Below are 15,889 nucleotides of genomic sequence, written 5' to 3'. Positions count from 1 at the left end.
TGATTTCTCAAAAACACGATTTTTCGTTTCCCGGAAATGGGGAAAGAGCTCAAGAATAAAGTGGCAGAGTTTTTCAATCAGCTGGCAAGAAGAAAGCTTTGAAGAGGCAAAAAAATATGAATTCCGACGCCAGATTCGCCAGGGGATCATCTTCCAAGGGTCTAACTCAATTGAAACGAGAATATAAACCCTTGGAGATTGCAGCATTTATGAGGCCTGCATTGAGTAATAGAGCAGTGGTGAAGATTGTCTATTTAGAGGGTTCGAAGGCTGGCAAGAAATGTGGGGGAGCCGGGTGATCCGCTGGCAGATCTGGCCGCACTCGCGTATGTATCGGTTAATCGCGCCTCCTCGTTGGAAAGTGTCTCGTGGGGATAACGCAGCCCCACTCTGAGATTTGCGCGCGTATTCTTTCTCTGTCTGGCTGGTGGCCGAGGTTTGGTGCGATGTCGCGATGATCGTACGGAGAGCCGCCTCTCCCCGGTTATGCGCGATCGTGCAGGCAGGCTCTCGGCTCAGCCTCGTCGCGGAAAACGTGCGTACGGTTACAGCTGATTCCCAGTCGTGACTGGGCGCTCGAATGAGCCTGGTTGAGTGTGAAAGTGTAAATGTGCTGCGGCATCCGCATACCGGTGTACGCATCTTACAAATCGCATCGTAAGCGCGTACGTAAACAAGAAATGGAAATGGAATTGGCAGCGGCGAGGAATCGGAGCAACTGACGAGCCTCGATCGAGCGAAGCGCCAGTCGCGACGGAACTCTTAAAGATCCATTTTAATTTTGGAATATTTTCCATTCATACACCGCTATCAGCATTCGCATTGTCCAGATGCTGGCCTGACGGAATGTGTCTCCAACACATCCGCGGCGGATCATCACCCACGGAAGCGGCTGGCAGGCCTAATCAACGCACACCCGCGTGCGGCCCCGCGCTTCTCAGTGTTCCTCATAGAGGCCTATGGACTTACTATTCTCGTCGGTAGCCAGCTAGACGCGCGCGCGAAACGTCAAGGGACTCGATCGCACCCGGGCGAAGTTGGTTCCTCTCGCAAAACGCCTAACCCCATCTCAGTCCCGGGCTCCGTGTCAACAAACACACAGCTTTTGCCAACGACTCTGCAGACACGTTCCACCTCAATTGGACATCGACCAATCGCTAATTCGTCGCGTGACCCCCGTCCAAGACAAGGGGACTTCGGAGGCTGCTGCGACAAGCCGGACCATCGATTGACGCACGTCGGATCGTCAAGCATTCGCGCCGTTCCTCCTCCGGGACTCCGGGACTCCATTTGAGCGGGACAGCTCCGAAGTCGTCGGGCTCCGGCCCCGTGGCCCCGAAACTAGGCTATTTTTGCTCAACCCCCTTCTTTCTCCTCGCGCATTATCGACCGACGCATCTAAATTCTCTGCGCAATTCTGACGCTGGCTGTTCGATGGTCGAACGAGTGTTTCAACAGTGCTCCAAATAATAATGGCTGGCGATTAGAGCGAGCGAACTTGTTTGAAGTGTTTGAAACATTCTTCTAGCAGCCAAGCCAGCCAAGCAACGAGGGTCGGGACGAATCGACGATTTCTCTGCCCAAGTGCCGGTTGGTCGTGATGAACGTTCGCCACCTCGATTAGCGACATGCGCGAATCCCCCTGCAAACCCGAACCGCCATTTTTCCCTTTATCAGACTTACCGATCTGTCGAATTGTCTTTTTTTCATCGTCTACTTATTCCTCACGCTCTTTCATTAATAATAATCAACGGACCAGGAGGCTCATTTTATAATTATAAATTTCATCGCTAAACACGTGGATCGCGAAGCTTTTATTCGTTGGGAATTATATAGTGACGCGAGTGGCGCGCGATTTGAAACTATCGCTGAACACTAAATAAAATTCATCACGAAGCACCGCGTTTCGGTCTCACTGTCGACACTCCGCGAGCATGAGGTTGCTTTTCAATCGCCAAAAAACAGGAATTTTTTTATTTTGAAAACTCTCGCTCGAGCTTGAGGATGGGTCTCGCAGGTACGTGTTTTCGACGCTATCACGAAACGTCAACTAAAATTAAGGACAATCCCGTTTTTTATGCTATGCATAATATGCGTAATAAAATTTTATGAATAAAATTTAGGCCTGATCTGAAATAAGAAATTCTTTTTGGGCGCTCGGGAGAAAGAAAAAGATTGCGAACAATCATTGAACGAGTTATCGAGTCACGATTGGTGCTTTCGACGAAAACATTCGTGTAGCAGCAGAATCTATTAAAATTTTGGTAATCCTAGAACTTTCACAAATGTTGCAATCTTCAATATTCGACGATTCAAAAGTTGTTTGTATAATAATAATAATAATATTCGAATGGCCGCGCGTGGATTTATATAATTTCTGAAATAGCGGGAAACATTGGTCAATGCGATAAAAAATTGTCGATAGTTGAGAGATAACCGATAAAAAGTCGAGTGCTCGTTCGAGAGGATTTTCAAGAGCTCAAATCTGATTACGTACAAAGTATTGAGTTATTTAATTGAACATCATTTCAAATCCGCCAATTCAAAATAACGTTTTGAGCACGCAAGAGCAGGCGGAGTTAAGGCAAAAGAGAAAAATTCAAAAATATTGAACCACAAACATTTATTTCATTAAAATGAATCAATTCCGTAATAAATTTTTTTATTCATCCATCCAACGTTCACGCGTACGAGTAATATTGACTGGAGAGAATTTTAGCGCTTTTATGGCCAATTAATTGACGGAATGATGAGACGACCTCTGAATTAAGGCTCCGAATAAAAATCTCGAATACGCTTGTACGAAATAATTATAAATCCCATAATTTCGTCAATACTTTTTGGCTCTTTTCGTCTTCGACTTATTGTGCTTTTGGCGTTGCACTAAAAAACATTGCGGCGGAATAGACTCCTGCGGGACATGCGAGTGACGTCTTTCGATGCAATTTCGTTGAAGCGATTTTTCGTGATCGCGGAATAGCACGCAAATTTTTTTATCGCTCCGAGACACGCTTCTCCGCAGAGCTCGCAATTTTTATTATTATTTCATACGGTTCACGAGAGTCTAGGGATTTTCCTTGTGGCATTGAAAGCTCTTGAAATTTTTTTATTTCATTCACTTTCAAGCCTAAACTAAATAAAAATCGTAATTACCGCTGCCCATAAGTGTCATTGACGTCAACATTATTTTGAAGAAAAAAATCATCCTCACAGTCGCACTATTTCCGTGTTTATTTTCTTCGTCGGCAAAAAACCCTTCGAACTTACTGTCCTTACTTTTTCTATACTCGATCAACCGATCATTCGACTCCACAAATTATTTGTAGCAAAAAAACATGCTACGAGAAACGAAAAAAAAATTCACTCGAGCTCCGTTATCTCATCATATTTTTTTTCTATTCTGGAACGTTGAGATGTTTGAAGATAAATACACCAATCTCGGAACTTTGTTTATCTGTGCGTGCGTGTGTGCGCGCGCGCGCGCGCTCATTTATTTCCGCGATTGTGCGAGAAATTGCGGCGCAATTGTCAGGCGCAGATTCACGAATTCTGACTGCAGAATCATTCCATCGCTTCTTAAATGACTAAATATTTATCGAATTCAATAATTTTCCAGTTTATTTTCAAACATTCTTCTCCGTCCATTCGAAACATCGCTTCGAGGCTGAATATTGTCTCGTTGATACTACATCCATTAGGTTATTGCCCAATTCTCCTCCGTCCCATATAACACTGTCAAGGTCACACACCCGGATGACCTCTGTTAGGGTCACCAAAGGTGTTTCCCCGGCTCTTAAATTCATTTTTCAAATTAACATATATATTTGCGGGCATTTGATAATTATCATTGAAACGACATTTTTCTTTGGTTAACACTCCAATAAATTATTCCAAATAAAATGAATAAACATTTGAATGAATTGAAAATATTCAAAAGTACATTTCGTTTCTAATTGTCGTCAAGTCCTTTCGATTTCGCACATAATAAAACAATTGGATTTAGTTTTTATCATTTATTTTGACTCTTCTCTCCGCATATGTTCGAAAAAAACATTGGAAATTTTCGAAAAATGATTTAATTATTTGAACAGAATATTGTCCGAAGACTTTTCAATATTTTAAAAGAGTTCTCTGCCGGAGAAGTGGGGAGTATTTGGTTATGATAATAAAGTGCTAATATAGCGATGGTAAATACGAGTTCGGATATACTAGTTCGACGTTTTAGTACAACCATTTTTTTTTTTTTTTTTTTTTTTTCCAATACGTTTTTTAGCAAGTCGAAGAAGCGAAAAAACGACGAGGCAGGCTCGTATAAATAATACATAGCTGACAGAGTTAATACGTAACCTCACAAATAGTGTTGGCGAGATCGAAGCCAGTGTGAGTGCTCATTTACACAAGCAATCGAGTCCGGAAAGTGGGGGCTCTCTTTCAACCCGTGACTCAGCGATTTCTGCTAGGAAAAAAAACCACACACACACACGTACGATCGCCTCAGATCGAGTCTTGCCTGGCGAACGCATAAATTTCATACCAACTTAGTTACTACAACGATTTGCAGTACTTAAGCTCTTCGCCTGATTTTTTTTCCCCGGTTCATTTGCCAATTCGCGGATGATTAAAATCGCTTGAGAAAACTATTGGAACGTAAAATTTCTGAAATTGGAAGAAATCGAAAGAAAAACAGCTAAATGAGGATTTTTATGGTGTGACGAATATAAATGAAAACGTTTTAAAAACGAAGCTACTCATTACGGAATTATGGAAAACGGGCTGAAAATAAAATAACGAGAGGAAAGATTGAAAGAAAACGTACGTCAGCAAAGAATGGGATTTGTTTTACTGAAAAAAAATCATCAGAAGCGTTTTCCTATATTTCTGCAACGCCCAGAATCAAATCGCCATAAAAATACCGCGCTCCCTCATTACTTAACTGGATCCTAGAACAGACATTCGGATCACCGACTAACGAGCTCTCTGCGGCACTGTCGATCAACTCCAAAACCACTAACTCTATTTATTCGTACAATTTTATGGAGTTTGGTGGCACGTTTTTTCGATTGCGAAACGAAGGAAAAAAAAAACCGGAGATTCATGCAATATACACGCAGATTTTTCAAATTCTCACTCAGTGGAAAGTCGATTCAGTTCGATGAGGGATTTTTGTTTTTGCATCGACCAACGAAGAGTGAAAAAATATTTTTCAATTTTAAAAATTCGTTGGAATTCGTTGGACTCTCCATGGAAAAATTACGAGTCATAATTTATCTAAAATTAAACGTATTAAAAAAAAAGAAACAAATTCATCAAATATTTCGCAGTCGATTTAACAGCGGTTTGATCGCGTCGACGTGATCAACGGTAGACGCTCATTATGAATATGAACGCGTACGTTCATCGATGGAAAAGTTGATGTCTTTTTTTGCAATGTGTATTACACGTGCGACGTTCACGTTGTGGTCCAAGTTACCAACGCAATTAAATTTATCGAGCAAAAAAGCCCGAGTCCGAGTGTCTCGACATTTGACCTCTACCTCGAGCGTAATTGTTCACCATATCGGAGGATACTTTTTCTTCTTTCGTCACACGAAACATCGCTCAACAACTGTGACGCAAACGATATCAAAATATTCGTTTATTTGCCTCGATATTTCAAAAACGAACACCAATTTCACGGATAAAATTAACGAAAAGTATGCATTCCTGTGACGCACTGTAAAATTTTAAACATTTTCACTTTTATAACAGTAAATATTGGAGATAAAACGTCAAAATTTACTAAATACTCCGCCGGTAAAGGTTCCTACTTGGAACAATAAATATTATTCAATTTTTCTCCCACAATAATATCATGAATTGCAGCTCGTCACCGCACCGTCGTTGCTCACGGTAATTTATTAAATTTAATTCTCTCCCGTGTTCTCTCGAAGTTTGTCGATTTCAGAATTTCTGGCCAAATATTTGAGAACCTCGAATTTTTCTTTTAAAATGAGAAAAAAAAGAGTTTTCCCTCCTCATACACAAGAAGGTTATATATTTCTAGTAGGAGATGAACAATCGTCGCTACATCGGCTTTCAGATTCGAACGAAAATGTGTGTCTTTCGCCACACGAGAGTTGCTTTCTCTTTGATTCCTCGTCGGCACAGAGATGTGATTATCCTTGATTGAAAATATTTTTTTTTTTTAATATATACGCAAATACAAATATATACACATAGACGTAAAGCAAGAGCATTTCCTTGACTCGATGCTAATTATATATTCGACGCGCGAGACGAGAAATACAGAAGTGCTCGCGCGTGTAAAACCTGATTGATGGTATGCAAATGCTCTAAACCTCGCTCCAAACGCATTTCAGCCGCGCGATGTAGCACAAAAACTACTTTTCGAATAAACCTCCGAATCGGCGCGTTGCTCTCACAATTTCATCATTGTTTTTTTCATGTTTGTCAATTGATATGTCAACTGCGCATCCTTCTCGATCATTCATCCGCTTCGGGTTTTCGTCTCATTTTAATCTGGAGCGAAAAAGCGACATTCCTTCAAAGTTTCGAAATCCAGATCTCAATCGGCGATATCTAATCGACCGACAAATCAATAACCTTATTCCTCGATCTTAATCGCCAGCACGCGCAAACGTACAAGCATTTAATCATCTGCGGTCCTTGTGGCGCCGTTACTTCGAGCCTCGGGGCTTGAAGTACTCCACGATAAATGTGGATTCAGTTTGCTCGGTATTGAATACCTAAACAGAGGCCCGGGCAGCGATCTCATGCCCCGTCAGGATTCCTGCAGTGAAAACGTTTACATTCACAGCTGTAGAGTCGGCACGATCGTCACATTATTTCATCGGAAGCGTTGGGTCCACTTTTGACAAAATAACAAAATGTGGATCTAGAAAAATTGCGTGAACGCGATGACGCTGAAGTTTGCAGCGCCGCGGAGTCCAACGCGATGATCTAAAAAAGCCTTGCGAATAATTCGAGTAATTCTCCAATTTCGTTGCCTGCCGAATTTGCAATTCGTATAGGCCTTTCAACCTGCACCGTGAGAAATAAAAAATTCGATGTTGCAAACTTCAGCGATTTTTCCATTTGGCTCCAGTCCGTGAAAGGGCCCATTTCAATTTGGAAGCCAACTCATAAACGGGCCTGCTTTCATTGGAATGCCAATTAGACGAGGGTCCGACCAAAGCGGCCGGAAAATGGGCTACGCGCCCGGTGAAAAAGGGCTCGACAAAGATCGACCGATGACGAAACGAATTGGAACCATAGTGACAAAAATACGGTCGTCGAGTTCATTCGTTACGAGAGAACGAGTAAATTGAAGATTTCGAAATCCCGGAAACATCGGGAATATATGTAATAAAAGTGTCGGAAGTCGGCGATCAAAATTATGTCATTGAGGAGAGGTGTGCCGGAAAATGTTTTCTCGAATATCTGTAATATTAGCACGTATTGCGAGACGAGGAAGTGTATAGATTGAAACGAGAAGAAATGTGGAATTGCGCGCGCGCGATCTCCCGGTGCATGATTTCTCTGGTGAGAATGATAATCAAGAAGTATCTCGTTGTTGAAAATGTATATATTTATCATTTTCCATTTACCCGGAACCAGCGTTGAAACAAAGTGGTAACCTTTTCGAGCGAGTTGAAATATGTCTTTCGCGGAAAAGCTATTTTCCGCGCGAGTCGAGGAAGAGCGAATGCATATCAGCGTCTACACGAGACGTTGGGCGAATCCAGATGAGGATTGAGCGAGGAGAATATACGCGATGCAAATAAACCTTGCGAGAAATTTGAATATTCCGTGTGTGTCGATGCGCGCAAGAAGCTCATTTTTCTCGAGGTTTCGAGGTTAGGAGTGTCGCCATTTTCTCGTTCTTTTTTCTCACCCCGCTGCCACAGCCGCGCAGCGCTGATTTTTTCTCGGAATTTCGAGGTTAGGAAAGTCGGCATTTTCAGCGTTTTTTCCTTGCCGCCGATCCTCGTGGTCTTAACGACGAATAATGACACGCAAAAAAGGCCTCGTGACGCAACCGCAAAAAACGTCACGTACGTCCACTCCGTCCGAGCTTTGACTCGAGCCAATCCGACAAAATGGCGCCTCCGCGAGGAGGGGCAAACTATTTGTAAGATTACTGCGAACCCTCCACCACCGTTTCATCCGAGTTTACGCTCATGTTTTTGTAGATTTAACAACGAGCTAATATTATACGTACGAAAGGCTCGATATTATTCGAGAACACAAACAGACAGACACGCACGCGCGCGCGCGCGCACACACACTCGTGCACTTAGTTATTACGGCGGAATATGTGCTTGCGTAATATTTGATTGATGTTCATTGTAGACGTCTCGATGTCGAAGGTTTCCTCCTTGAACGCGCGCGTGAACTACCTTTTTTTCTTTCTCTCCGTTTCGCAGCCAAGGCTCTCTTGAAATTCCGCTCAATTCTACACCAACTTCTCATGAATTTTTAGGCCCAGACAGGATTACCACGGTAACCTGCATGATTTTACTCATCGTGCTGGCCACTACAATTGTCAGGGACGAGGGCAGTCGCGAGGGTACTCTGAGTTTCCCCGCTTTCCGTTGCAAAATTCGTCGTCCCTTGAGCCCGTAACGCGTATTTGAGAACCCCTTGAAAAAATGTTGAAAAATGTGATATTTCGTCAGCCGGCTACTGATAAATGTGACAGCAATCCGGATATCGGGGAATGTCGAATATTATGTCTGTAATAGGGGAATAACCATGCGCGCGGAGGGGCATTCTTGGACGTTGGTCGTTCGCGGATTCATCGATTGGCCGGACAACGTTCGTTTCAGAATTTCAATTATCCGCGATAATAAAAATATGTCGTACAAACATGGGGAGGTTGCATCAAGCCCCGATGGAGCATTGCAACTAAAACAGAAACAAAACATTTGCCTCGGTTGAACTTTGATTTCGGTATCTGTTGGTAAATTATTGTGAAATTAACGTGGGGTCGCGCGGACGAGAATTCAGTTTCAACACCTTCCCCGGAGTACAAAGGTCGAACGCGGATGATGCAAAAGTTTCTCGCGGATTCGCTGCTCTTTTCTCCATTGAGGAAAACAATGAGCTCGATCGTTACTCCGAACGAAAAAGTACCCAAATTATTATACATAAATTCTTCTCGGGAAACCATCGAACCCGTGGAACGCTAAATTCCGGGCAGAAGTTTTGGCCTGCGACGTGTATCGTTGCTGAGATATCGATGAAATAGTGAGCGCCAATCCGCGGTGAAGGGGTAAGAGAAGCCCCCGCCCTCTTGTTCCCGCGACGACGGCGGATTGGCCCCCGTCGAAGAATAAAGGTCCCGGAATCGGTGCATCGCGGAGGAGAATTTTCAAAGGCTTACGGAACACTTTGAACGCGCCGAAGCGTTTACGCGGTCAAACGAGCTCGACGATTGATTCGCGATCGCGGGGGCGAGTGGCGAAGAAAGAGAAACGCCTCGCCGACGAGCGTTAGACTTTGACTTACATTGCGGTAGGTTCGGCGCACGAAAGAAGTTTATAGCAAGTAAACGATACACGTTCCCTGGGACACGGCGTGCCGGGCGATCAATAGAGGCGTCTGTGCTGAGCATAACATTGTCGGCGATGCTAGCTGTTTAAAGTCCAAACACGATTCGTCACCCACGTTAACGGGCTCCAGCCGATCGCTAGACGCCGGAACAGCATTTATAGCACCAACGCGCGAGCTCTTGTTTATTTCCTTCCTTTACCCTCTCTCTCCACATTTTCGCACAACAGTCAAGGTCACTCGCTGTACGGGCAAGTCATTTCAGACTAAGGTTTCTCCACTTGCGACGCTGGCGACGCTGCTCCAACTGTCATTGCGAAAGTCCGACATTGTTCGCGACCGCGATCGCGCGCGTTACGCTCGACGCTGATAGACGGGAGCAAATTTCGAAAAAGTATTGAAAAAACAATAAAATATTGTTGCAACTTTAGTGCCCGAGGGAGCACACCCGGAAACTCCGACTGCATTTATTTTTCACGCACAGGCGGGCCGTTTTTTCCTGCACGAAATTGTTGTTTGTCGCAGCAAATAATCAATCAAGCTCGTTGCACAACAGTTCGATTCTGCGTACATTTTTTCTCTCGAAAGTTCAGGAGGATCCACGAGACTCCGCAACTCCTGTAATCTCCTCCGTCCATTATTATTGATGATTTAATAGCAGAGAGCGAGATTGTTACACGCCGATCAATCATTAATCAATGCGGTACAACTTTTTACGGTGTTTACACTATTGAATTCTCATTGCTGCACGACCATTCGAGCAAAACAAACAATTTATTGCTTTGTACCTAACCCCCCGACGCTCTTCCTTCTCCCACTTCATCCGCCTCTGTTCTCCATAGTTTCTCCACCACCGCTTCGTGTTTCTCCACATTTCTGCATCCCCCATTGGAGCAAGCCTACTTTCCCCCGAGTCTGCATGACCCTTCGTTATTCCATCTCCGTTTATTTCGTAACTCGACACCGGATCGAGTTCCCAACTCTCCGCACGACGCTGAAGTTGCAACGTTGGAGTCCAACGAAGTTGAGGAAAATCACATTTGTAATTGACCAATTTTTTATTTCACGAATCATTGTTGTAGACTGAATAATTACGAATTGCAAATATTAGGCGGGTAACAGAATTGAAGAATTAATGAAATTGTTGGAGAGTTTTTTCAGGTCATTGCGTTGAACTCCAACGTTGCAAACTTCAGCGTCATACTCTCTCCGCCGCACTGATTGCATCCCCGTTCCTCGTGAACGTAAGTTTGCCATTGGAATGCCGCGAATTCTACTCTCGAATCAACTGCCCCTGGTGATGCGTGGAGAGATTCTTTTCCGATGCAATTCGTCAAGTTTTCCAATTGCATTGCGCAATGATACTCTCCCCTATATACTGACGCCAAGGGGCGGAACTTTCCCCGCGTGCTGCGATCTCTCGGTTTTGGCCTGACTCGTAACTCGAGGACTCGATGCTTTCGGAGGTGACCAATGTGTATATTTACTCGCTCAACGACTCAAGATCGCATCTTGAGTTCGTTTAGCGAGAGCGTTGGATCTATCTGCGATAAACACAAAAATTTTCGAAACTCCAACCAGATATGGCGAAAGCCAAGTATTTTTATTTTTTTTTTTATCTTTTAGCGATTATTTTTCGAAGGCACGTGACGTCGGCGTGTCTTGCCAATCTTGGAATCGTGCGCGATAGCCCGATTCCTCGATCGAAAAGATACTCTCCTCGTATCTTTTCCATTGTTAGGTCTATTTCCATTCCACGACGAATTCCAAAGTTATCCAAAAGCGGAGGAAACAAAATCCTGATAGATTCGAGAGCCGAAATCTCCACGAGCATTTTGTTGAGCCCGTAGCTCGCCACTATAGGTGTCGCGTCCTCGCAGTTACGAGGCCTCTGTAATATGCGGTAAAGATGATAAATGGAATTGGCACGCGTCTCAACGGGGCCCCTCGAGCGAAGTGGCGATATGCTGATGATTTTTAAATGCAAATCATCTTCTTTTTAACACTCCCTGCTCAATGTCTCGCCTCGATTACATGACCAATCTGCGGTTTATCTATACGCTCGCGGAAATGTTTTGACGAAAGGAGAAACAGCTTCGAGAGACGAATGAAATCATATTCGGGGTGATTTTCTCGTGGAAAAATGACTTTCAAATTTCTTTCCGCGCCCTTTTTTCTTTCAATGTCGAACAAAGAATTTCAACTCGGGGAGTATGTTTTCGAGAGAAAATGAAATTTTAAAAACAAACTCGGCGTCCAACACTCGCAAACGATTTTCAACTCTCCTCCATTCCTTTTTTCTCTCGTACATGCATTTCGTTGTTACGTGTTGCGTATGTGCACGAAGTTGTTGGTGTTCAATGCGAGATAACGGCTATCTCGACCTCCCGACATTTGCCGCGGAGTATATTGAACGAAAAAAAAACATGAAATAAAAAGGTAAAAAACTTTCCTCGCTGCTTGAGAACGAGGGAGGGAGACGGAGGGATGACCCAGCACGGATATATAAAAAATATCGGTATTTATACGTCTCGCGAAGATAACGATTATAACCGAGAGTGACAAAAGAAAAAGAAAAGGCGATGCAGCGTGAAAACGAGATTTTTGATAAGAGACGAGAATCGCTCAATAAAGTAACGCGACAAAAGAATCTTGACAAAAGAATTGAAAAAATTGCATTTTTCTGATCCGTTCTCAATCGAATGTCGCTCAGTCGATATTTTTCATCGCATTCATCAACTTTCTAAACACAAAAAATACAAATATTCCAATAATATGAATCTTTATGGTGAGCGCTCGCGCAAAAAGTCGTCCGACAGAACGATCCATTTTTTCCTCCGTTAGCACGCGTCTCATTTTCAATATTAATGACATCAAGGTAGCGTTACTACACTTGTTCCACATCTCAACCAGCCTCACACTCATTTCGCAACGTTATTAATCATGGATGAAGAACATGCGTGGAAAAAACTCATCCTGCGATTGCTCGAATTCATAATTCTCCAGCGGCCAATCGTATACGGCGACGTTAGACCGTCGTCGACAAAATTTATCTTCCAATAATAATTTTCAACTGATTTTCGCGGATGAAACATTTCGAGAATTCCATCAAAATATTGTATTTTCATTACGAAATAACGAATAAAGTTAGCTCGTACGAATACCCCGTAATTTTTCATTAAAAATTATATTCATTGGCGTTTTTGTTTTACAGATGCGGATTTGAGCATGGGGGCCGGAGGGGCGGGAGGTTCAGTTTTGGGTATCCCCGGATCAGGGGTTGGTGGAGTGCTTTCCCAGCACTGCGCGATCTGTGGCGATCGCGCAACGGGCAAGCATTACGGTGCAGCCTCTTGCGACGGCTGCAAGGGATTTTTTCGTAGATCAGTCAGAAAAAATCACTTGTACTCGTGCAGGTGAGTTTCCCCGCCATTGTTTTCTCTCCGTTTTCTTTTGTATACCGAAGAAGAAAACGCTATAAAAATTGTGTAAAGCCACAAACACCGTTCAAATCGAAACTTTTGGATCCACCATAACGGATTCTGTGCAGTTTTCCCATCGAAAAGGATGAACATTTTTTTGTCTCCAAGATCTCATTACGGCTCCACAAGAAGCGTTTGATCCCATTCGGGCCATTTGTCGTTCGGCACACGTGCAAAAATGAGATACGATTGAGTTAGTGAAATATTTTATCTAATCTGAATCTGTTTGAAAAGTCGATCTCGATATTTCCAAGAACGGGGGGGATAGAAAAAAAATGGGACTACAAAATGCCCGTTGAGAAAATGATTGTGCTGGATTGCGGTTAATTAATACGTTCGTAGCGCGTTATTTGCATTATAAATGAGATATCCTCGTCGAACTAATAATAGAACTAGCAAGTTATTCGATACGTAATGTGCCTGAAAGATTGTTACGTTTTTTTCCTTCTTTTTTTTCCAATGTGCTTTTTTTTTTATTAAATAGAGCCTGTTTATTGAATTCTTTCCGTAGATTCAGCAGAAATTGCGTCGTCGACAAGGACAAACGAAACCAATGCAGATACTGCAGGCTTCGAAAGTGCTTCAAAGCTGGCATGAAGAAGGAAGGTGAGTTATGAATTCTCATTCCCGCAACCTTGTGTCCAAAACGGCCGTTTCGAAGAGAAGAATTAGAATGAATTTTGTGTTTTACTCTGCGAAACAAAACGTACAAAAAATTCGTGCAATGACTTTTTTCTTTCCCCGATTCATACGAGCAACGAATTTCCCTCAAAACACGTCGAAGAAGTTTGATTGTTTTCATAACGATTTTCCAGCCGTCCAGAATGAACGGGATCGAATAAGTTGCAGGAGGCCGAGCTACGAGGAACAGACGAGCAACGGCGGTGGTCTGTCGGTCGTCTCCTTGCTGCAGGCTGAAATGCTCAGCAGACAAGTTGGGGCGGCGTTGGAGGTCAGTTGAAAAGCCAAAGGGCATCGTGACACTGAAAAGGTTTCCTCAAAGCCTCAGAGAGCGTTTGCAACATTTGAGAAAGTCAGCAACGCGTCCTGGAGGCTCGAGGGGATTGGGGGGAAAATGTTGGAAATATTTAAACTTAATCCGCGGTGCTCGATCGACCGAGATCTATCGGCGAGCGTCTCAGAACCGTATCGAGTACCCGCGAAGGTTCCTCTCAAGCTCCAAAAATCAAGAAAAGCTCAAAAGTCAACTTTGTTTTTCAACAGGTGCAACAATTGGGGAGCCCCAGCAACGAGACCGATCTGAGCAACAAGCAGATAGCAAACATAAACGACGTCTGCGACAGTATGAAGCAACAGTTACTGATCCTCGTCGAATGGGCAAAGTACATTCCCGCTTTCAGCGAACTCACCCTCGACGATCAAGTGGCTCTGTTGCGTGCCCACGCAGGGGAACATCTTCTGCTAGGGGTCGCGAGACGCAGCATGCATCTAACGGACGTGTTGTTGCTCGGGAACAATTGTGTCATCACTAAAAGCTGTCCTGGTACGTAAAGCTTTGGGATAACGATGGCTGAGGGATTTGTCTCGTTGATTAACCATTCGAAGCGATCAGAGTTGTGGGCGTTTGTGACTAAAATAAGGTTGAACCAATGTCTGGAAAATCACTTGACGGTTTTCCATATCGGACGTTGAAATAAGTCATGGACTACTTTGACCGTTGTCCAGATTTGCATGCTTTTATCGTGATGTCCAATTGAAATACAATGTACAAGTGTATGTCTAACCCAATGTTGTATTGTTCGGTAAAAAAAGAAGGCTGCGCACGAGGATTCCGCCGAACGAAAGCGGTAGGACTTTTTGTACTTTTCGATAAAGCTTCATGTGCAAAGAGAACGATTAAATCATCGTGTCCTAGTTGTTAAATCATCATTGGGATTTCGCGGTTTCGATTATAGTCACACGAAACGATATCTTCACCCGAATCGTCCAGTTTTGTATTCGCTAATGGCCGGCCAGCCTGAACGCGAAATACGAGAGATCGAGTTTTTCATTTGCTCGTCTTTCGATTGGAAGGCCGAACGAACATGACGAGGACTTTTATCTTTAGACGGTTATTCGTGAAACTTGAAAATATTATCTGAGCAGGGAATAGCAGGATAGATTGTGAAGAAATATCCGGCAAGAGAACTGGGCGATTCGATAAATTGCACGAATCCATGGGGTGTAGCTAGTTGACTGAGTCCGGCGTTTGTGTTTTTGTGCCAACTGGAGAACGTTTGTCGGAGAAAATTCTTTTTTTTTTTACCTGCATGCCAAGCAAGACATAAAGATACCTGGTTTTTTTTTGGTGGCGAACGAGAAGGTGCAACGAATGAAGCTGATGCATCATCAAAAGAACCGGACTCAGTCTTGATCGTCGATTTGAACGGTATAACCGTGGTTGTTAGTCATATCTTTTTCCACAGAGGGACGCAACCAAGACCTCGACATAAGCAGAGTAGGCATAAGAGTCATGGACGAACTGGTAAAACCGTTGAACGAGGTCCAGATCGATGACACCGAGTTCGCTTGTCTCAAAGCCATCGTTTTCTTTGATCCGAGTAAGTACCACTTCGCGACTCACAGATTCTCTAGAGGCTCCTTACTTCATTCGCTTTCTTCTCTGGAAAAACTCCTTCGCTCCCGGACCAGACACCGTCGAATCTAACACTCCGGAACCCGGTCCAACCGTCCTCTTTGCGGCTCTACTCAAAAACAACGCTGCTCCAAACAGCCCTACGCTCAAATTTGCAAAGTCAATGCAATGCAATATGTTTCCTCTTCGAAACGTTCGAGTCCAACGAAATGATCTGAAAAAAAGTCTCCAACAATTCCAGTAATTCTCCAATTCTTTT

The 15,889-nt window shown here is 43.6% G+C and overlaps 1 protein-coding gene across 5 annotated transcripts in view; it reads left to right on the top strand.

Moving 5' to 3' along the window:
* Hnf4 (Hepatocyte nuclear factor 4) overlaps window positions 1-15,889 on the top strand; it is a 29,039-nt gene that overhangs the window by 9,970 nt on the left and 3,180 nt on the right. For 3 of the 5 annotated variants that reach the window (XM_043422399.1, XM_043422402.1, XM_043422401.1), the window contains 5 exons: window positions 12,767-12,968; window positions 13,546-13,640; window positions 13,850-13,986; window positions 14,259-14,538; window positions 15,443-15,595. In XM_043422399.1, coding sequence (XP_043278334.1) covers window positions 12,767-12,968; window positions 13,546-13,640; window positions 13,850-13,986; window positions 14,259-14,538; window positions 15,443-15,595 — 867 coding nt within the window. Of the gene's footprint in view, window positions 1-555; window positions 2,018-12,766; window positions 12,969-13,545; window positions 13,641-13,849; window positions 13,987-14,258; window positions 14,539-15,442; window positions 15,596-15,889 lie in introns of those variants that run through there. The other 2 variants (XM_043422403.1, XM_043422400.1) reach the window with 2 other exon arrangements.

This window comes from Venturia canescens, chromosome 6 (assembly GCF_019457755.1).
Source record: "Venturia canescens isolate UGA chromosome 6, ASM1945775v1, whole genome shotgun sequence".
Lineage (NCBI taxonomy): Eukaryota > Metazoa > Arthropoda > Insecta > Hymenoptera > Ichneumonidae > Venturia > Venturia canescens.
The sequence above is the reverse complement of the archived record's forward strand: the minus strand, read 5'-3'. Positions and strand labels throughout refer to the sequence as shown.